The sequence below is a fragment of the Perognathus longimembris genome, chromosome 11 (genome assembly GCF_023159225.1).
Source record: "Perognathus longimembris pacificus isolate PPM17 chromosome 11, ASM2315922v1, whole genome shotgun sequence".
In the NCBI taxonomy this organism is placed as follows: domain Eukaryota; kingdom Metazoa; phylum Chordata; class Mammalia; order Rodentia; family Heteromyidae; genus Perognathus; species Perognathus longimembris.
Genome location: NC_063171.1, coordinates 26601752 through 26624709, shown reverse-complemented (window position 1 = coordinate 26624709; position 22958 = coordinate 26601752). Strand labels below are relative to the sequence as shown.

The 22958-nt window shown below is 36.2% G+C and overlaps 1 protein-coding gene across 3 annotated transcripts in view; it reads left to right on the top strand.

The window, feature by feature from the left end:
- Rabgap1l (RAB GTPase activating protein 1 like) overlaps positions 1 to 22958 on the top strand; it is a 526658-nt gene that overhangs the window by 72918 nt on the left and 430782 nt on the right. For all 3 annotated transcript variants that reach the window (XM_048356662.1, XM_048356663.1, XM_048356664.1), the window contains exons 8-11: positions 26 to 92; positions 5732 to 5834; positions 7384 to 7550; positions 21225 to 21366. In XM_048356662.1, coding sequence (XP_048212619.1) covers positions 26 to 92; positions 5732 to 5834; positions 7384 to 7550; positions 21225 to 21366 — 479 coding nt within the window. The remainder of the gene's footprint in view (positions 1 to 25; positions 93 to 5731; positions 5835 to 7383; positions 7551 to 21224; positions 21367 to 22958) is intronic.

Below are 22958 nucleotides of genomic sequence, written 5' to 3'. Positions count from 1 at the left end.
CCTTTTTTTCTCTCGTTACTTTCAGATGTTTTGGAATGTTATTAAGTCCAGGTCGAAATGTGAAGAACAGTGACATGCATTTACTGGATATGGTAATGACAATCTTAAGCATTTTAAACAATTACAGATGTAGTTATATTTTTAAAGTATTTTCTATTTTGTAACTTTTTCATGTTGTCAGAATTACTTCTTTTAGGTTTGTGATAATATCTTTTCTTTAAAATAGCAAGTGGACAAAATTTGAAGTGAATGCAGTATTTTCTTTGATTAAAATATACTGATTTTTCAGTGCAGTTAATTTGAATTCTGTGATTTTTTATGCATTTCTTTAAAAAATCTTGCCTTGATTATTTGCCCTTAGTAAAGTATAGATAGTATATTTCTTTAAGGAATACCTTGAAAGATGAACACATCTTCAAGGGTTGGTGTTTGGTGTAAAAATAGCAAAAACTTTGACTTAAATTTTTTTTTTTTAATGTTGGTCTTAGGGTTTGAAATCAGAGTCTGGGCCTTGACCTTGAACTTCTTTGTTCAAGACTAGCACTCTACTACTTGGGTCACCACTCTACCTCCGAATTTTTGGTGGTTAATTGGAGATAAGAGTCTCATGGACTTTATGCCTGGGCTGTTTTGAAATGGAGTCCTTAGATCTCAAGCTTCTGTAGTAGCTAGGCTTATATTCAACCAGTGCAAGCAAGAATCTTAATTTTTAAACAGAAATATTTTTAAATATTTTTAAATTAGTGACATTTATTTTGTGACTTAAAAATGTTATAAGAAATATAGTAAGTATAAAGTTCCTTATTTAGTAAACGGATTTTTATATTTAGTAATAACAGGTACTGCATGTTTTGTTCTTTTTAACTATGTTTTGTAAATGTCAGTTTTATACTTTGTCAAGGTTTTTTTTTTTTGTTAGTATAGTATCAGCACTTTTTTTTTTTTTTTTGAAACCATGCAGCCTGTGTTTATTTGGGTTTGGCTTGCTTCACTTAAAAAAATTACTGATTTATTGTCAATGTACAGAGGGGTTATATGTAAGGCCATGGGTACATTTCTTGTACTATTTGTTACCTCCTCCCTCACTCCCCCCTCCCAGCACTGACTTTTTTTAAAGCTTTATTGGGATACAGTACATAGGTTTTTATGTGCCTGTTTGTGTGCTGAGCATTGGTTATACTGCTGTGGTTTACATAAGTAAAAATTCTTACTATCTTTGGGTTTATGGTCTTCTCCTGGAAACTTATGTAACTACAGCAGTGAGTTAAAGTACTCTTTCTAGTGTACAAAGAGCCATTGAAATATAGACGAAACTGCCTAGGAGAACTGCTGTGAACTTCATATACCCCTTTGTTAGTGTCTGTCTAGCTAGCAGAGAAATCTTACATCTAAGTGTCATTAAAATGAAAGGCTTTGTCAGCCTTCATGTTCCTGAAGAGAGAAGTGGGCTTACCTGAACAACAAGTCATTGGGCAAATGTTTGGATTTGTGATTATAAACAGTTGTGATTTGTTAAAACTAAGTTTTGTTAATCTTCATGATATTTTAATATGTGGTCATTGACCCTTGACTAAAATTATTATTTTTCTTTTTGCCAGTCCTGGGGCTTGAGACTCAGGGCCTGAGCACTGTCCCTGGAGTCTTCTTGCTCAAGGCTAGCACTCTGCCAGCTTGAGCCACAGTGCCACTTCTGGCCATTTTCTATATGTTTGGTGCTGAGGAATTGAACCTAGGGCTTCATGTATACGAGGCAAGCACTCTTGCCACTAGGCCATATTCCCAGCCCCCTAAAATTATATCTAATAAAAAGGAACTCATTACCTTATATTGGAGCCTGAGGACCATTGCTGATCATTACAAAGTTGTTTCTTTGTAATAAGCTGAAATATTTCTTGTAATTTTCTCTAATTATCTTAGTTTTAGCAAAATTAATACATCTGTTCTTTTGACACAGGCATCTGGTCATGGCAAACTGACTCAAATTTTCTGCTACTTTTTTTTTGGATAATCTTTGAAAATGCATGTATAAACATAATTTGTCATACCTTTATTTTGAACTTTTTCCTCTCAGTGCTGCAGACCAAATCTAAGGCCTAGTGTAGGCTTAACAAATACTCTACCACTAAACCAAATCTCTAGCCTGCCCGCCCTCCTTCCCTCCCTTCCTCCCTTCCTCCTTTCCTCCCTCCCTTCCTCCCTCCCTCCCTCCCTCCCTTCCTCCCTTTTTCTCTCTTTCCTGTTAGAGTTTGAAATCAGGGTTTTACCCTTGCTAAGCAAAGATTCTACCACTGGAGAGATGACCTCAGCCCTTTTTGCTTTTATTTTTCAAAGAGGGTCTTGCTTTTGTCTTTCACTGGTCTGCTCTGATCTTCTTCTTTTTTTTTTTTTTTTTGCCAGTCCTGGGCCTTGAACTCAGGGCCTGAGCACTGTCCCTGGCTTCCTTTTGCTCAAGGCTAGCACTCTGCCACTTGAGCCACAGCGCCACTTCTGGCCGTTTTCTGTATATGTGGTGCTGGGGAATTGAACCTAGGGGCCTCGTGTATCCGAGGCAGGCACTCTTGCCACTAGGCTATATCCCCAGCCCCTGCTCTGATCTTCTTAATGTGTACTTTTTTCATGTAGCTGGATGACAGGCTTGGACCATTGTATCCAGTTTTGTATTGATTTAGATGGGTTCTCACTAACTTTTTCTTTTTTGCCCTGGTTGGCTTAAAACCAGGTTCCTCTTGGATCTGTACCTCCTGAGTGGCTAGTGTTATATGGCCTGGGTCACCATGTCAGCTCCCTGCCTGTGTGAGCAGGCTTTTTTGGCTGTCTCTGGGCTTGAACTCAGGGTCTGGGCTCTATCCATGAGCCTCCCTGTGCTCAATGTTAGTGCTCTACCACTTGAGCCGTAGTACCACTTCTTGCCTTTTCTGAGTAGTTTATTGGAGATAAGAGTCTCATGGACTTTGTTGCCCTGGCTAGCTTTGAACCTCGATCTTCAGATCTCAGCCTCCTGAGTAGCTAGGATTACAGGTGTGATCGACCAACCAGTACCTGGCTTGAACAGTTTTTAAACAGTACTGACTTTTCCTTTTTGTGAATATTTTCAAACAGGCAAGGTGAATTGAGAATTTTTAGTTTAGTAAATCTATAAACGTTTAAGACCTTCATGAAAACAAGACATGCACATAAATGAAGGTATTATTTGGTCAAATAGTTTTTGTTATATATATGTACACACTTGGCATAATAATATACATAAATTCATTCAAATAAAAATCAGTATCTTTTTTCAGTACAAATAATGGAGAGTCCGATTTCTTTCAAAATGAGAATATTTTTGGCCAGGGTACTTACAGTGTAGGAATAAGGAAATAGTTTTTTTTTTCTTTTTCTTTTTGTTTTTAGCAATTGTAGCACAGTCTTTCCTTTAATTCACTAGGTCCTTGAACTCATGATCCTTCTGTATCAGCTACCCATGTATGCTAGGATTACAGGCCTTCTACCCTACACCTTGTAGAAATAAGAATTTTTAACCCATAGGTATTAATACCTAGGAAACTCTAATGGAAAAATGCCAAGAAAAGCAAAAAAACCAAAAACCAAAAACCAAACAAACAAACAAACTCAGTAGAGCTTGCTTTTTTCCTCCGGGAAAAATAATTTAAAATTTAAGTCCTAGAGATGCTTTAGAAAGTTCATAGATCCTTTATTGATGATATAACTAGAAATTGAATTGATAGTTACAACATAGATTTTAAATTGTAATCCAGTATATTCACAATGTGCATATCTGTAAAAGCTGAAGCAAAAGTTTTGTGATACTATTTAATCCTTTCATGTGTGATAAAATCTGCTTTTCTTCTACTTGTTCTGTTTATGCGAAGTCACTATCCTCTTTTCTTTGACCCCCTTCTTTTTGCTTCTCATCTTCTGCTCTCCCTTACTGTCTACACGTGTCTGCCTTTGTTTATTGTCTACATTATTTACAATTTTAATGTTGAGATCTTCCTTCTTTAGCTTCCTGAATGCTGGATTATAGGTGTGAACTACCACATCTAGTTCCTACACTCTGTGAGTGAGTGTTTGTCTGTGTATGTGAGTTTGTAGCAGTTGAGATTAAATTTAAGGTCCCCTATCAGCTAGACAAGTGCTCTTCCAGTTGAGTCATATCCCTTGCTGTTTTGTTTATTTTGGTTTGAGCTGGGGGTTTGTACTTGTTCTCCTTCACTTCCTCATCCTCCTTCACTTCCTCAGTAGCCGAGATTATGGACTTGAGCTACCATCCTGTTCCTACCTGCTATTTTTAAAAACATTTTTCTGATTTAGTAATTTGTAACTCTCTTTTATATGTGTCCTATTACAGCTTGACTTGTCACTAAAGCCTTTCTTTCAGCTTTTACTGACAGCTGCCTGTATTCCTTGGTATTAAATCCAAAGAGAGATTACTATTAGTTTAGCTTATCTTTTTTTATCTCAAAACAGAGCACAATTTCTGATCCAAGATTGGGGTCTTTTGGATCAAGGCACATTCCTGTTCAGGGGAGGTAGTAGGGGGTGGTAGGGAGAGAGGAGAAGAAAGGGAGGGTGGGAGGTACTGGAGAGAAGTGTTATATATGAGAGAAAGAAAGCAAGTTTATAAATATATTTGTACAGATAGATTTATTGATTAATAGATGCTGAGTAGGTTTCATTTACGAATGGCCTTAAATTATTTTATTTTTGAAATTCAGGGTCACTGCACTCAAGCTACAAAATTTAATTAGTAATCCTTGCTAATATATTAAAAATATACATAAAAGTTTCCAAATGCCTGATATAATCTTATAGGAATTTGGAGAAGCATCTGTGAAGGGATAATAATGATAAAAATACGGAAGATATTTTTGTTTTAGTACTGTGTTCGTAATATGAGGAAATACTGAAAATGGAAAGTTTTGCAGATACTGTTCTTTTACATATGTATATATATATGTATACTTTTAAGATGTTTTCTCATAGGGCATCCTCTCATCCTTTCTCCCTACAGACATATGCCCAACTGTATGTGACCTTGTTTTCCCTCTGAAAATTGCTAATTTCTATAGAGTTAAGAGTTGACTTTGTAAAAGTTTAAAATAGAAGAAATGAGGAGGTAGGAGAGAAAAAAAAATGAAGGAATGTTAAGGGTAGAGAGATGAAGCTAATAAACTATATTAATTACAAACCAGAATTAATCTCCTAACACTGATTTATGATAATTCATGAAATTTTACAAATATATCATCTGTAGATAATAGTCTTTAGTTTGAAGATACTGATTGCATTACTGTAAAGTAAATCAATGTTTCGGGATATTAAAAACTAGAACATTAAAGGATTATTCAGTCTAACTACCTTCAGTTAATTCTGTACTATATTTTAATAAGAGATTGGTTACATCCTTCTATGTATAGGGGTTTTGGCAACCAGGAATAGGTCAAGTTTAATATAACTTCATAACAGTCACAATGTTGTTGTCCACTTTGTGTGGATATGCTTTCTTTTATTCAAGAGGTGCTTGTTTGTATGTAGAAACTGATTAAAGAAGGCTGTAGGAAAATTTAATGCTCAAAGAAATGCTTTGTTAGGATAAGAAAGTTTATAACAAAAAATAAAGCCCTACTTTTGTTGTAAATTTGAATCATAACTAAATGAATCACAGCTATAATTTAAAATTGTGATTTTAGGTATATATTCTCAGTGTTTCTTGTTTGGATTTACATAGGAATCCATGGGAAAGAGCTATGATGGAAGAGCTTATGTTATCACTGGCATGTGGAACCCTAATGCACCAATATTTCTGGCACTTAATGAAGAAACCCCGAAAGGTGACTTCTTAAAAACGTTGTTAAAAAGTTCAAACGTTTACTTAAGATAAAGATATTCTTACTTAAATTTGAAGGTCTTTTTCCTACCCTGGGGAACACTCACATCATTCAAAAGAATTCTCCTAGCAGATGTGAAGTAATTTTATTAAATTACATAGAAGGCATTGGGCTGTGTGTTTTATTATAGAGTTGTTAGAGACATTGTCTAGGGTATCTTAGATTCTCTAGTATTGGCAGGGGTAACACTTCTACTTAGTAAAAGATGATATTGAATTATGTTGAATTTGATAACAATAGAAATATGATGATCATGCTTATATATAGTGTTTGAATAAAACCACTATTGAGCCAGTTGACTCATACCTGTAATCCTAGCAACTCAATAAAACTGAGGATTGTGGTTTGAAGCCAGCCCCAGAAAGAAAATCTGCAAGACTGTTATCTTCAATTAATCACCCAGAAGATAGAAGTGGAACTGTGGCTCAAGTGGTAGAGCATTAGCCTTGAACAAAAAAGTGAGAGACCGCTCTTAGGCCCTGAGTTTAAGCCCTGGTATTGGCACGTATGCACCAAAAAACATTATTGAAATTTTTTTCTAATGGTAGTTTTAGTTTGTATTTTTCTTTTCTTTCTTTTTTTTTTGCCAGTCCTGGGCCTTGAACTCAGGGCCTGAGCACTGTCCCTGGCTTCTTTTTGCTCAAGGCTAGCACTCTGCCACTTGAGCCACAGCGCCACCTCTGGCCATTTTCTATATATGTGGTGCTGGGGAATCGAACCCAGGGCTTCCTGTATATGAGTCAAGCACTCTTGCCACTAGGCCATATTCCCAGCCCCTAGTTTGTATTTTTCTTTAAGAACTACAAAATGGCAGACAAAATAAAAATTTAAAAATACATAAAAAGTAATGAAAATTGTGAAATGTCATAGATTGAAATGAATATCAAGCAGGTTAATAAAATTCATATGTCAGCTCATCTTAGTGGGAAATTGAAGAAAACCATTATAGATTGACCTAGATTCTAGATCAAATAAGTGGTTGAATGGACATACTAAATAGTAACTAGAAGTTCAGCTGATAACACTACACTGCTGTTTTCTAAAAGCTCTAGTCAGGCTGCCATTGACACACACAGGCGCCACACACACACACAGGCACCCCTCCCCTCTGGCTGCAGTGTGGCTCAGTGATAGAGTCTTGTCTAGCATGTACAAGGCTCTGTGTTTAATATCCAGGTCTACAAAAATATAAAAAAATAAATAATGGCATTAGAATAAAAAATCAAGTTATGTTTTGTTTTAAAACTGCTAGATTTTTCATTTTTTTATTTTAAGGATCTGATTTGGAGAATGGAGTAAGATAGCTGTCAGGAGATTTGGACCTTTGATTAAGATTAGGATCATTAGTGTCTGAAAACCTACTAACAAGGTGATAATAAAATATTAAAAAAGTAAATATGTTGGAGGCAGTCTGATTGTAAACAACTGTTGTTTTTTTAAATGATCAAGGAATAATAAATCCAGCATAAACCTCAGAAACTTTCTACTACAGATAAACGAGTGTACATGACTGTGGCAGTGGATATGGTAGTCACAGAAGTGGTGGAGCCTGTCCGCTTTCTCTTGGAGACGGTAGTTCGTGTGTACCCTGCAAATGAGAGGTTTTGGTATTTCAGCAGGAAAACGTTCACAGAGACTTTCTTCATGAGATTGAAACAGGTAGGGCCTGTTTGTTTATATAAACTATAATAACATTTTCCTTCCTACCTTTCAGATTTCTCATGCTAAAGTCATTCCTTAAGTAGCAATATAGAGCAGTTAAATTCCTCAAAAAAAACCCCAAAACCTTGTTATACTCAAAGTCAAAAAGTGAAAAATCCATGTCAGTAATATACAGTTAAAAAATCCTCAGCTAGCATAATGGCTATGTACATAAACCTGTAATGTACTTTTTTTTTTTTGGCCAGTCCTGGGCCTTGGACTCAGGGCCTGAGCACTGTCCCTGGCTTCTTCCCGCTCAAGGCTAGCACTCTGCCTCTTGAGCCACAGCGCCGCTTCTGGCCGTTTTCTGTATATGTGGTGCTGGGGAATCGAACCTAGGGCCTCGTGTATCCGAGGCAGGCACTCTTGCCACTAGGCTATATCCCCAGCCCTGTAATGTACTTTTAAATATGAATATACTTAATAGAAATGTTGATTATGTATGTAAATGTCATTTCTTGGTTTCATCTACAATTACTTGAAACCAAAAAGACAGAACAGAAAAACAATCAATGGTTATGCAGTTAAAATATGAACAAAATCTCAAGGAATACTGAATTATCATAGTTATTTCTGCTTGCAATAATAGGTAATTTATACTGTATCAATATCTTACTTGTCTCATTAATAACAGTATAAAATTATTTTCATATTAAATGAGCAATGTACAATACATGTGGCAAATGCATTAATGCACTGAGCAAATATAGAAGCCACTTGCCATTTTCATATTAAAAATGTTATCTTGGATCAGATTTCTTATAGCAGATACTTAGAAATTATGGTGGCATTCATATTTCATAAAATTATTGTGTCCATTGGTTTGAGTCAGCTTTTATTACCCAGTGGACTGGTTTTACACATATTGTAACGATCACTATATGAACAATGTTTAAAGCTTTAGTTCCCTGAGCATCTTTTACTATTTTAAGAGGTTTTTTTTTTTGCCTTCTCTCCTTCCTATCCACCCTTCTGTCTTACTTTCCTTTTTTTGCTACTTTAAGTTGTTATCATTATTAAAAGAATTTTTAGGCAAAGTATTATTTAAAGGTACCTAACGGAACTGAATAGAAAATAGGTTGTCATTCTTCTACTGACAGTCAGTTATTATGATGTGGATTTTATCCTCATCATATCCTAAAGGAGATAAAATAGCTAGCTTTTCAGAAGCTCATTAGCTTGCTTAATCTTCTCACCTTCTTCCGTCTTTCATATTCCCTTCCTTTTCCATATAAGTGTGTATATATGTAAATAAAGTGTATTACTGATGTTATTTTTATATTTTTGAAACTGGTAATGTTGAGTGCCTTTGGTAAGCACCGTGAAGCTTTTCCTAGCAATAATGCACAAAAAATATTACCTGAGATTGTTTCATGTGAACTTAAAAGAATAAATTAGATTCTCTTTTAATATTTAGTTGTATTAAATATGAAATGAAGCTGATTTAAGTTTATCTTAAATATGAAGAAGATGGTATCTTGCTTTAGTACTTTAATCTGTATTAGAGAAAAATTATGCAAAGTTGTGGAAAATAGATTATTGGCTGGTTATGAAATCTGTTCTAAGCAGAAATACCAAGCTGGGTGTAGTGGGGTATTCATATGATCCCAGTTGTCTTAAAGGTAAAAGTAGGAAAATCATAGTCTAAGGTCAGCCCTGGCCAAAACAGTGGGACCCTCTCTGAAAAACAACCAAAGCGTATAAGTGCTAAGGGTATGGTTTGAGTAGTAGAACACTAGCAAGCAAGTGTGAAATCCTGAGTTCAGATCTTAATACTTAAAAGAAAGCTGAGCACTGATGACTCACATCTGTAATCCTAGCTAATCAGGAGGTTTGAGATTTGATAATCAAGATTTGAAGTCGGCCTGGAGAGAAAAGTCCATGAGACTCTTATCTCCAGTTAACCACCAAAAAGGTAGGAGTGGAGGTGTGGCCTAAATGATAGAGCCCCATCTATGAGTGTAGAAGACAAGTAAGAATGTGAGGCCCTTAGTTCAAGCCTCAGTACGGGTAGAAGAAAAAGTTACAGCAAATGGAAAATTATTTTGAAAAGTTTGAAGTTACAAGTTTTTTTTTTCCTTGAAAACTTAAAAAAGTATTTAACTTTTATAAATTTAAATTTTCTATTATTATAAAGATGATGTAGAGGAAAACTTACCTTTTCTTTTAAAAAAATGTATTGTTTTTAAGTTCTTAATTTTTATATATTTTGCCAGTCCTGGGCCTTGAACTCAGGGCCTGAGCACTGTCCCTGGCTTATTTTTTTGCTCAAGTCTAGGGCTCTGCCACTTGAGCCACAGCACCACTTCTGGCTGTTTTCTATATATGCGGTGCTGAGGAATCGAACTGAGGGCTTCATGTATACCAGGCAAGCACTCTTGCTACTAGGCCATATTCCCAGCCTGTATTGTGTTTTTTAAATATGTTTTATTGTTAAGATGATGTACAGAGGGGTTACAGTTCCATATGTAAAGTATTGAGTACATTTCTTTTTTCTTTTTTTTTTTTTTTTCCAGTCCTGGGGCTTGGACTCAGGGGCTGAGCACTGTCCCTGGTTTCTTTTTGCTCAAGGCTAGCACTCTGCCGCTTGAGCCACAGCGCCACTTCTGGCCATTTTCTATATATGTGGTGCTGGGGAATCGAACCCAGGGCCTCATGTATATGAGGCAGGCACTCTTGCCACTAGGCCATATCCCCAGCTCTTGAGTACATTTCTTGTCAAACTTTCTACCTTCTCATTTTTCTCCCACCTTCCCTTCTCCCCAATTCCTCCCTCACCCTGAATTGTATTGTCTTTTAAGTAGTGCTGCTGCCTTTTACCCTTTGTCTTAAAATTTTGATGTTCCCCTTCCCTTCCCTAATTCAGACAAACATACAATACCCGGGGTGCTAAAACCAAATACAGTGACAACAGGGGCTAAACCAAACTTACATTTCTTACAAGACTTTGTTGACATCACTATTTAAATTTGTTGCATTATATCTGAAAAGTTTATAGTGGAAACCTTGGAAACATTGGCAGTATTTCTATTCTTATTCCTAGAAGAAAAACAAGTTCTTAGATGCTAAAATCAAATGATATTTGATGCTGATTGAGGAAGCATCCTCTATATATATGGGATTATTTGAAAATTTTTTGCTAACAAATTTCTGCTTCGAAAGCTTTTTAATACTAGTGAATTTCTGGTACTATTAGACATTCATTCCACTGGCTTAAAGCTTTGGTACCCATAAAAATGCCAAAGTCCCAAGAAAGTAGACTTTAATAACTTTTATGAAGTCATAGTATCCTCCTTGTTAATAGGTTTTATAAGACTTTTTCCTTCAGCTAGATTTTATTAAAAGTATTGGTAGAGAAATCAAGAGGGACATGAAGTGTCCCTCCCTGTATTGAGGAAGGAAGGCCAAAGGCCTGTTTTATTTATTTTATATTTTGCTGACACGGCACAATTTTAGAAGTACTTTTCAATACTTAGGTAAGTTTCTTAAAACTTTATCGAGTGCCTTCAATATAACATTATGTTACACAAATCCATCATACCATACATCTTTTGAGCAATAGAAGTATATAATAAATATCTTAAAAGACTAGATGCTAATGCAACAGTAGAGACATATGCAAATTATAGTAGTGCCTACTGATCACACTGAACACATTGGATTCAAATTACCCACTCAGTTTATTTATCTTTTTATTTATTTATTTTTTGACCATACTGTGCCTAATATTTACTAAGCAGATCCTCTGCCACTATAGCTACCTCCTCCATTAGTCCCTTTTTTTGTGTTGGTTATTTTTGAGATAAGTATCACTCTTGCCCTGGTCAACATGGATTGCATTCCTCCTATTTGTGTCTTTTTGGTTGAGTTAGTAGGCCTGTACCACTGCAACCAGCCACTGTGCTTGCTTAGGATGAGACCCACATGTATGCCAACATACCTAGCCATTGAGTCCTGAGAACTTTTCTGCTTGGGCTGCTCCCTAATGGAGATTCCCTGATCTTCCTTTCAAGTAGATAGGATTAGGCTCACTGTGCTTGGACGGACTTCTTTAGTTGGTACCCTTGTTTACTTCTACTGTATATTTCCCAGCTGTGTAATTTTAGGCAAGGTATTTTTCATTTCTGAAATGGTGATTATATTACCCAATAACTTGTCATAAGGAGTAACTGCTAACCTTGGAAATACAACAGTGATTGTTCCTTGGTAAATGCTAGTACATTTTACTATTACTTAAAAAAATTATGTTTTCTTAGTGCTAGGATTTGAACCTAGGAAAAAGTTGGGCTTAGTGTATTGATGCAGAAAGATTGTTTAGTCAGAGACAATAGTTGGATAAGTTCACAAAATTCTGTTGTAATACTGTTCAGGAAATTAGATATTCCCATAGCATTATTCTGGAATAATATCCATACTCAGGAATTTAGAAGATTTCTTCTTAGATGGAGAGGAATCACTGAAGGCTTTTAAAGTGTGAGTGGCGCTAAATGAATAATTGATAAAACTCACTGTGAAACCAGGAAGAAGGCTATGCAGCCAAGATATGACTTTATGATGGCTTGAGGACAGTAGGAAAGGGCAGATAGAAACAATGACATGGAAAGGCTTTTGGAAAGTAAAAACCAACCAGATTATGTTCACTTTCATATTAAGACCAAGGGAGAACTAAAGGTAGAATTGTTTTAGGTGACTGGGTGAGTTTTGAATGTATCTTGATTGAATCAATGTCTAGGAGAAAAGTTTTGCGGTGATGAAGGATAGAATAGTTTTCTATATGTTGAATTTAACTTCCTTTGGTACTCTTAGGTAGAGATATTTGTAGGCATCTAGATATTTTAATCCTAACCTTAGGAGAATGCTTTTAAAAATGATCAATGTGGTATGGGAATGTGGTTTAGTGTTAGAGTGCTTGCCTAGCATGCACAAAGCCCTGGGTTCGATTCCTTAGTGCCACATAAACAGAAAAAACAAAGTGGTTCTGTGGCTCAAGGGGTGGTAGAGTGCTAACCTTGAACAAAGAAGCTCAGGGACAGTGCCCAGGCCTTGGGGAATGAAGATATTTAAAATATTGGAAAAGAATGAGGATTGAACCAAAGAAAGATAGGCACATGTGTGGGGTTAAAAATCAGGAGAATGGGAGGGAGGGGACCACTAGAGAGGAAATAGCTTCTAACTAGAGAGCATTCCTGCAGTATAGTTACTTCAGGTAGGTCAGTGATTTGATTACATAAGAAGGAACTACAATGGTAAGACTATTAAGGCATAGACGATTTGAGAGGAACAGTGGGACAGAAATCTGATTGTAGTTTATTTAGGACTGAATGGGATACAAAATACATATTTAGTGACCTTCAGTACAGCGGAGGACAAAAAGGACATTGGGTACGAATCTGTAGTATTAGCATACAGTTTATTTTAGTGGTAGGATTTTTTGATTCGAATACAAACTTTGTAGTTCATATTGTTTTGTTTTATAATTTTTTAAATTATAGAACAATTCTATATTCTGTTGATGTTTAGCCCAAAATAATGGTAAGGCATCAGGAACAATTGGGTGCTACCAACTTCTTTTAAGGTATGCACTACATGAAGAGGTTGCTTCTCTCACCCATTGCTAGATTAATGGTTGAGGCTCTTGCAATAGAAGTCACATTAACAATAGAAAGACATAGAGGTATATTTCCTGTAAGTTTTATACGATAGAGAAACCTTTATAAATGAACACCCAAAGAGACAGACAATTGTATTTTTATGCTAGGTTTGAGACTGGACAGTTATGTGAAAGTGTGATTTGACAGAAGAAGTGTGAACAGATAATACACTTCAGGAACTTAGTGAGTTTATTCAGATTTCTTTTGGCATCTGTGTTGTCAAGGATATAGGCATTCCTTTCCATGGACATAAGGAAGATAACTTTGGAATGAAAGTTTTGTAATGCACTTCTGGGAAACATTGACTAGGTTTTTATGGCTTGCCTTTAGACAAAAGGAGCAAAGGGAAGGTGAGCATTACCTTTGTTTTCTACTTTTATCTCCAATAGTAACAGAAGTGCTGCACCTTAAGAGTACCATATACTGAAGTTTAGTAGGTCTCAGCACAAAAAAAAAAAAAGAAAATTAAATGGAATAAAGCAGCATTTCCTTCAGATATTTATGTAAGGATAGGTGATTTAATTCACACCTTCATCATAAACTTCTGGAATTGTTAGATGAATGAAAAACATTTATTGTGAGAAATTAACTTAAAAATTTGAGATTATGAGTTAAAATTCTTATGTCTACTATTCTGTACTATGTTTAAAAAGCAATATATCCATTTTAAGCAAAGCAATATGACAGACATTGATTTGGGATTCTTTAATTAAATATCAGCATTTTTCTGTTTCTTTTGGGTAATTTAATGAAGCACTACCAAGTAGTCCCTAAGTGAGCTATAACTTACTTATCTAATTATTTAATTCTTTCATTTGAGAATGTAATAAATAAAAACAGTAGGCTTATTACTACCAAAAGTGTATGTGATAGGAGATCTATTTAGGTATAATGAGAGAGGGAGCAGTATAATCAATATTTCATGATGAAATTTTGCTTACCTTATAAAATTACATGTTCACTATTTGAGACCTGTTTGTTTTTGTAAAATTCTTTGTAAAAATTCTTTCCACATGGCGTGATGCTGAAATGTGGTAAAAATCGATGACCACAAAGTTATCTTAAGCTTGAAGGAATGAATGTACAGAGACAGGACCTTGGAATATGCAAAATTTATCTCAGGGAACTCAGAGATATTTTTTAAAAAAGAATTAAGTATTGTAGAGAATCGTAAGAATCAGGAAAAACGGGAACTACAGCCAATTAGGTGAAGTTCCTGTTAAACAATTCCATTCTCAAGAGGATAAGTTGAGGCAGCAGCAGGAGAAATGGCTGATTCTGGATTCTATCTTATTCTGGACAGTTTGAGGCAAATATACAAAACCCCATCCATTGTTATAAGTGAAAAATGCTTATATGATATTCTTCTAAAAGATAATTTAAACCATGTTGTCTATATTAATATTGCTTTAGGAAATTTGAGATATTTTGAGGGTAGTATAGATATTTTAATGCAGATTGACATACATTGAGATAGCCTGTGTTCTAGAATTAGGTCTTAAATAATTGAAATAATTTCCATTAGCACATTGAATATCATAATGAACACATTTTCTGAAAGATATGTTGCTTCTTATTATGGAAGTTCTATTAATAATCTAATAATAAATTGTGTTTATTTATTAGAGCATCTGTCCTGAAAAGACATTGAGAATTTTATTGAACACATTTTTTTTGGGGGTGGGGGGGTGGGGCTGAGCACTGTCCCTGGCTTGTTTTTTGCTCAAGGCTAGCACTCTGCCACTTGAGCCACAGCGCCACTTCTGGCCATTTTCTGTATATGTGGTGCTGGGGAATCGAACCCAGGGCTTGATGTATATGAGGCAAGCGCTCTTGCCACTAGGCTATATCCCCAGCACATTGAGAATTTTATATCTGATTGAAAAGGAATCACCTACTCCCATTTATGTGTGTGGCAAATGTCATATATTTTGATTTGAACAAAAGAATAAAGTTTTTGAGTTTATATATAGCATAAGTATTTTAGATAAAACTGGTAAAGTTCTCAATAGATAGAGTTTTGTTATTATAACAGTCAGTGTGAGTTAATAGTATTACTGAGATTTTTATCGCTAAAATTCTGTGATAGTTGGATTACTGAGCTGCATAAAAATTGGTCAGCATTAAGTAATTTCATGATTGCTGGAGTCAAGCTAATTCACATATAGGCTTATTTCTAGATTCTGCAGTATGGTAGTGTCCACAGTAAAGGTATTATGTTTAATATACAATATTTTCTGCAAAGGGTCTCTTGTATTACCTCATAGTAATAAGGAAATACATAAAAAATCAACATTATAAAAGAAAGCATATGTTCAATACCAAAGAAAAATTAATATACTTGAGGACAGTTTAGACCAGGAGGAACTACACCACCAGAATGACACAGTTTGTAGTTTAAAGATTCTCTTTAAACATGTGGTTTATTTTCTATAGAAGTTGCAAGTAGAATATGTAATTACATATAGGAGAATGTCTGTGTTAATTTTTTTGTTTAATTTTTAATTTTGTAGGATTTTGAGACATGTTCTCATTAAATAGTCTAGGCTGGCCTCAAACTTAAAGTCCTCCAGCTTCAGCCTCTTGAGTAGTTAGGATTACAAGTATGTACCACAATGTCCGGATGCAATATCTATGAAGCAATGGCTCAGAAGCTCAGAAGCTAGCTAGGACTCTGAGTTTTTAAATGGCACTGGGTTTTACTATCTTTTTTTTTTTTATTGCCAGTCCTGGAGCTTGGGACTCAGGGCCTGAGCACTGTCCCTGGCTTCTTTTTGCTCAAGGCTAGCACTCTACCTCTTGAACCACAATGTCACTTCTGGCCTTTTCTGTTTATGTGGTGCTGAGGAATCGAACTGAGGGCTTCATGTATGCTCGGCAAGCACTCAACCACTAAGCCAGCTCCCTAAACTGGCATTTGGTTTTAAAATAAAGTAAAAGCTTTGTTGTTCAGTCAGCAAGGATAAATTTAATTTATAATTTATGAACTTAATTTTATGTAAAATTAATTTATAAACTTATATTTGCATCCTGGATCAATTGGAATCAGGAATATAGGGAGCGGGAGAAGTTGATTATTATTTGGATGGCATGTATCTTTACAGGTTGCATGCTTTTTAAAAAAATTGGATACTTTATGTACTGCATAGGGTATTTTGAGTGGAGAATACCCTTGATGGGGTTATTATCTGGATTCTTCTCTTCATATCTATTCTTGAAAAGCTGTTTTCAGACTCTAAGAAATCATTAGCAAAATGTCTGGGGGCTTTTTCTGAAATGAAAAACAACCTTACTACTGAAAGAACTTGTCAAGGTGCGTTCAAGCTCTAGCTGATTTCATGATCAATTTTTAGACTATATAGTGACGTAGAAAGGCAAGCGAAAATAATGTTTCATTCTGCTACTATATATGAGGCTAGTGTCCTATTCTGCCACTTGGTAGTTGTGTTTATGAATTTCAGTTTTTTTCATGTTAAGACGGTGATAATATTAGCCAGCATAGGGTTGTTTGCCTATTTTCTCATTCATTTATTCAACAAACATTTACTAAATATTTATTTTGTAGTAAATTACTTTGTAGTAATTGGAGTGTTATAGTGGTAAATGTCACAGAAGAGTTAGGATGAATCGAGAAGTGTCATAATGCTAAAAAGAAACTAAGGTGAGAAGCCTTTTCCTTGATAAATGTTTTCCACTTGGTGTCTTTTGGTTTTAGGCAAAGGATTGTTTGAAGAATGGAAAATATCCTGTCAGTAAAGGGGAGGTTATAGTCATGACAAAGGCTATATAAGATTTGGAAAAAAAAAATAGTAAGTGAAGTAAGCTAGGCCCCCCCACCCCCAATAGGTGGCATGGTTTCCCTCACTTGTAATAAGTAGAGTGTGCCCACAAACCTACAAGAAGCACAATGGATGGTAAAAGACAAAAAACCTATACTTGGACATGATAAATTAAATAGACCTAAACATTGACACAGTGAGACCAAAGTAGAATATTCTTTTTTTATACTAATCTATAATTTTTTTATTCTGAGAAAATTCCCTACTGCTCAAATCATTTTCCATAGCAAATCTATTATTTTACATAACTACCAACAATGCACAAGCTCTAAGACCTCCAAGTCATCACCAACACTTGTAATTTTCTTTTTGTAACTCAAAAAAATTGTCGGGCTGGGGATATGGCCTAGTGGCAAGAGTGCTTGCCTCGTATACATGAGGCCCTGGGTTCAATTCCCCAGCACCACATATACAGAAAATGGCTAGAAGTGGCGCTGTGGCTCAAGTGGCAGAGTGCTAGCCTTGAGCAAAAAACAAGCCAGGGACAGTGCTCAGGCCCTGAGTCCAAGCCCCAGGACTGGCCAAAAAAAAAAAAAAAAAAAAAAATTGTCAAAGTGAGGTACAGAGAGGTGACAGTTACCTCCTCCCTCATTTTCTCCCACTTTTCCCCTTCTCTAATCCCGTCCCCCAGTACAGTTGGTTTATAGCATATTGTCTTGTAAGTATCACTGTTGCATTGGTTTGCCTTTTACCCTTTGTCTCTCCATTTTGATGTTTCCTTTCCCTTTCCTAGTTCCAAGGAGGATATTCTTAGGAAAGGATCACATAGGCTCAATAGTTATGTGCATATATGATCATATAAAGTTCTGTTTATTGAAATGAACTCCAAGAAATGGAAGCAAGAGGTTTTTATTTTACTTTTTGTATTTTTTCTCTTCCTTTTGAGGCTGCTCTTTATATCTGTACCTTTGTCTTGTATGTAAGTTTATCTGTTTGGAGGAGGATAAAGTGAAGCACATAAATAGTGGGACAAAGGGTGAACTAATTCAGCAGTGATTCTTACTACATGCTATTTCTAGAATGAGCTATACAGCTCGGGGAAAGGGGTCAGGAGAAAAAAAAAACTGGAAGAAAACGAGGGGAGAGGTGACACTGTTCAAAAAGAAATGTACTCATTACCTGACCTATGTAAGAGTAACCCCTTTGTACATCACCTTTACAATAAAAATAAATAAAATTTAAAAACGAAGGCTATAATCTTCCTGTTTTCAGAATATCTTATGACTTTACCTTCAATACAGAAAAGTGAGTTACTCTTTTAATTTTTATCAGGAAAAGAGGAGTTGGGCTAGAGGAAAAGTAGCTACCTGTTCTTACACCTTTCCTTCCAATAGGAAGCTCTGTACTAAGTATAGGTTTAATGTTAAAATGTCAAATTCATTCTTGCCATCTCCATCTAATTGTTATTAATGGCTTAGGGTTCTTTTGATCCGGATAGAAATCACACAAAAAAGTGAAATCACAAAGAAAGCTTCCTTAGTGTTGGAACATCAAGCTCTGAGTGCCAGTGGCTCTCAGCAGCTAATGTTAACAGCTTTCCCAGCTGTTTTTGGCAGCCTTCCTAGGTGCTCTCAGCACCTGGAGTTTGCAGCTCACAGCATCCTCTGGCAGCTCTTCTGCAGTTCTCTCAGCAGCTCATCAGCAGCTCTCTGGCTGCTAGGTGTTCTTGGGGATAGCAGTCAGTCGCTGGTGTTAATAACTCTTTATGTAGCCAGCTCAGCCCAATCTACCTGAGACAGAAATCATGAACAGGTAGTAAGATTATCCCAAGAAGACTTTACTTGAACCTATGCTGCAGTACAGAAGGGTCATGCAGGGGCACAGAAGTCCTAGACTAGCCATCCTAATGGGGGTGAGAGGAGTGCTGCTTATAGTTTGCTGCCCAAAATGGGTGGGCCCACTCATGTACACAGTGTCCTGACTGCTCCTTACTCACATTCTGCCCTATCATGACAGTCTGCACAGGTGTACTTGGCTTGTCTTTCCTATCTGTCATCAGTGGAGAAAAGTGTTTCTTTGTTTTGTTTTTGTTGCCAGTCCTGGGGTGTGGACTAGGGCCTGAGCACTATCCCTGGCTTCCATTTTTCTCAAGGCTAGCACTCTACCTCTTGAGCCACATCTCTACTTCTGGCTTTTTTCTATGGTGGTGCTGAGGAATTGAACCCAGGGCTTCATGTATACAAGGCGAGCACTTTACCACTAGGCCATATTCCCAAGCCTGAAAGGTGTGTTTCTTATAGACCAGAGTGAGGACATCTGAAGGAGTACAGTGTGATGGGGACCTAGGGATCTGTTGTGCTTCTGAGTGAATCTATGACAGCTGTGGTCATGGAGGAAATTTTTCTTGGCAGCCAAAACAGATGCAGCTTTGGAGTTGTTTATCTTTATAGAAGTAGTGAGGGGAAGCCTCCAGATGAGGAAGTTTCCAGGTTGTGTCTAAGGCTCTCAGTAGTTCTGTAGGAGTTATGGTGGCTGAATTTGGGCCTCTACCATTGTTATGACAGTTTAGTTGGGCCAAGGAAGTAACTATTCATTTCACAGCACTCATAGCATTTGCAGAAGTGACAGTGCTAAGGTTGCAGCTACTACCATCTCTTATAGGATTTCAGGCATAGTGGAGTAATGATCACAACCAGCCTGTGTCAGGGGCCACAGGAATAACAGCAGTAGTCTTTGTCTGGTCGAGATCTTTGCACAACTTGAAACAGATGCCAGGTTGTACTCCAGGGCGTCACTGTAAATGAAGTCCATAAGCCCAACTGCTGCAGCCGTGGCAGAATGGTACAGAGTAGGGCACCTTGATTGCTGGGCAAATACAGATTCCCATACTACTGCAGATTCCCATCACTATCTTCCTGTGTCTTGGGGTAACTGTAACTAGCCTCTACTACTGCAGGTAGTGTGATTTCAGCTCTGATCCACACCCTACTTTCTTTCTAACTCATAGGCCTGATTTGGCTGTCTGTTTGTGCCTCAGTGACTGTATGTGGTGGTGGTGGTGGTAGGGTTTGACAGCTACCAGCTACAGTGCACTGCTAATATTAGCTTCAGTCAATCCCTAAGAGCTTCAGTTACTTAAAATGAGATACTAGAAAGAACATTCTAAAAGCAGTGATGAGAAGTGAAAAACTGTGCTTGGTGATCTGAATGTAAAGAACATTCTGTGTATTTCCCACAGAGAATAAAATTAATTGTTATTCAGGGAAACTAAGATTCAGAAAAAGTTAATATTCTTATGCAGTAAATTCAGTTTAGCATTTATTCCCTAGCCAAGTGGACCCCTTACATGGAAAAGAAAATCATCCCTTTAGAAGGGGAAAGGTCCTCCTAATCTGTCTTAAAACTTCTTTGGGGCTAGGATATGTCTTAGCGGTAGAGTGCTTGCCTTGCATGCATGAAGTCCTGGGTTCCATTCCTCAGCACCCAGTCCTTTAATTCAAGCCTCAGGACACACACACACACACACGCACACGCACATAAGCTCTCTCTCACACACGTATGTATTGTATCTATCTTAACAATTTGGAGGAAGCACTAGTTTCATTTTATTACAGATACTATAACTTATCATACTAAATTATCCAATGTGGAATATTTAATTTTATTTCAGTCTCAGATTTGATTCCCAAATCCATATGTTTAACCATTAATCTAGCCAGTCCTTCCATATATGTTTATTTTGTGTCATGTACCACATTTGTTTATTGAATTAATGGTCTTGTGTATTTAAAAGCTATTTAACAAATAAATATAAAAATAAATGTGCAATGTGGTGAAAGTTTTGTGAGAGTCAAACACAGAAGGAACATACCTTGTAGATGTGGAGGTAAGTTCTAAATATCCAATTTGTAGAAGTGATATTTGATGTAAGGATCGAAGATGGATATGAGAAGAGATGGAAAAGCTCTAGAGGCAGAGAGAAAAGGATGGTCTAAGGCTATAAATGGAAAAGAGTTGAAAGAATTTGAGCTGGCCTTGAACCACAGTCCCTCAATTTCTGCTTCCCAGTTAAGATTACAGGCTAAGATTACAGGCTTGATCCACTGCACCCGGCCATTTCAGATACTTTTAATGAACCATTGAAATATACTATCTTTTCTTTAGATTTCTAATATTTAAACATATGATTATATCTTTCTTAGTCTGAGGGAAAAGGACATTCCAGTGCTGGAGATGCAATATATGAGGTAGTGAGCCTGCAGCGAGAGTCTGACAAAGAGGAACCTGTTACTCCTACTAGTGGAGGGGGTCCAGTGTCACCTCAAGAGGATGAAGCAGAAGAAGGTAAGAAATTGAATTAATTCAGATTATTCTATTTAGAAACTGATTCACTTATAAATCTTTAAGGCGTGATGTGCATGTGTGTGTGTTTGTCTTTGGATATACCACATGGCCAAAGTATTTATTCCTAGTCTCTGCCACTTAAACTAGATTCTAGTACATGCAGACGTTTATTTGGTTCTTTGGTTGCATAGTTCCCATTGCTACTTATGCAGCGATTTCATTTTGATAGAATAACTTTGCTGGTTTGCTTCCTATTTTATTTCAAGTGTTTTGGAAATATTTAATGAAAAAATTTCAGATTCCAGTGTTTTTATAATTCCCTTTTCCTTCTCCTCTTCTCTTTTCTCTGATTCTCTCCTCCTCTTCTCTCTCTTCCCCTTCCCTTTGTCCCTCTCCCATCTCCCTTTCTATTTTTCTCTTTGCCTGATTTCTGTTGCTAGGGCTTCTGTGTTGACTAGGAGTAGATATCTTTGTCTTGTTTCAGATCTTAAAGGTAGGACATTCAAATTACTTCCACAAAGTATGATACTGTATTTTTTTGTCTTTATTGGTATTGGGGATCGAACCTGGGACATTGTATTTGGTAGACAAGCACTTGCCATTGAGCTACATCCAGCTCATATATTTGTTTCTTATGTTGAGGCATATCTCTTCTATATCTAAAGTGTTCAAGATTTTTATTTGTATCTTTTCAATAACTATTACTATTACTTAGTTTTATTGATATCAGCCTCAATTTCTGATCTTTGCTTTGTTTTTTTTTTCTTATTAACTTTTAATTTGTTCTTGTTGTTTTCATCAGTTATTTTCCTCCTCCTCCTTCTCTTCCCCGCCTCCCTTTCTTCTTCTTTGGGTAGTACTAGGGTTTGAACTCAGTTCATACTTACTTGGCTTGCTTTCTGGCTGTTGCTTCACCATGTAAGCTACTTGTAGCCCTGCTTTGTGCTACTTATTTTGGAGATGGAGTATCCTGAACTTTTTTGTTCAGGTTGGCCATAAGGGTAATAAATGAATAAATATAATATATAGAAGCCTATGCCGTTTTTACTGTAAAGTTCATGATATGTTATAGCACACAAAAGGGAGGTATTCTTTGAACCACTGAATTGATATGTCTTCTCTTTATTTCTTTAAATGTAATATTTTTTACATTATCTTTCTAGGTTTAGTCTGGGTATTACACTTTCCAGATAATGTTCATTTTTCAGGTACTCTAGCTCTGTCTAAAATTGTAATTCAAAGATAAGATGAATATATAACATGAAGCACTGTCTTCTAAACAACATTATTTAGGGATCCTTCATTGTATTTTTATGCATTTTAGAGGGTAATGTCAAACATATAAATGAGTGCATTAACAAAAATATTTTGTATAAGATAACTAAATTGTGTCTGCCAAAAGTCACACATCCTTCTTTGAAAGCCAAGTTTTAGAAAAATTTCAGGGAAGCCAGAATACTGTTTTAGATACAGGCAAACCTTAAGTTAATTTCCCCTGAGTTTTTCCATGTGAAATTGCTAATCATCGTTTGAGGCATGGAAAGCTATTTTATGACTCAGTGATAATTTCTATAGAGGTTATAAGGTTTGAA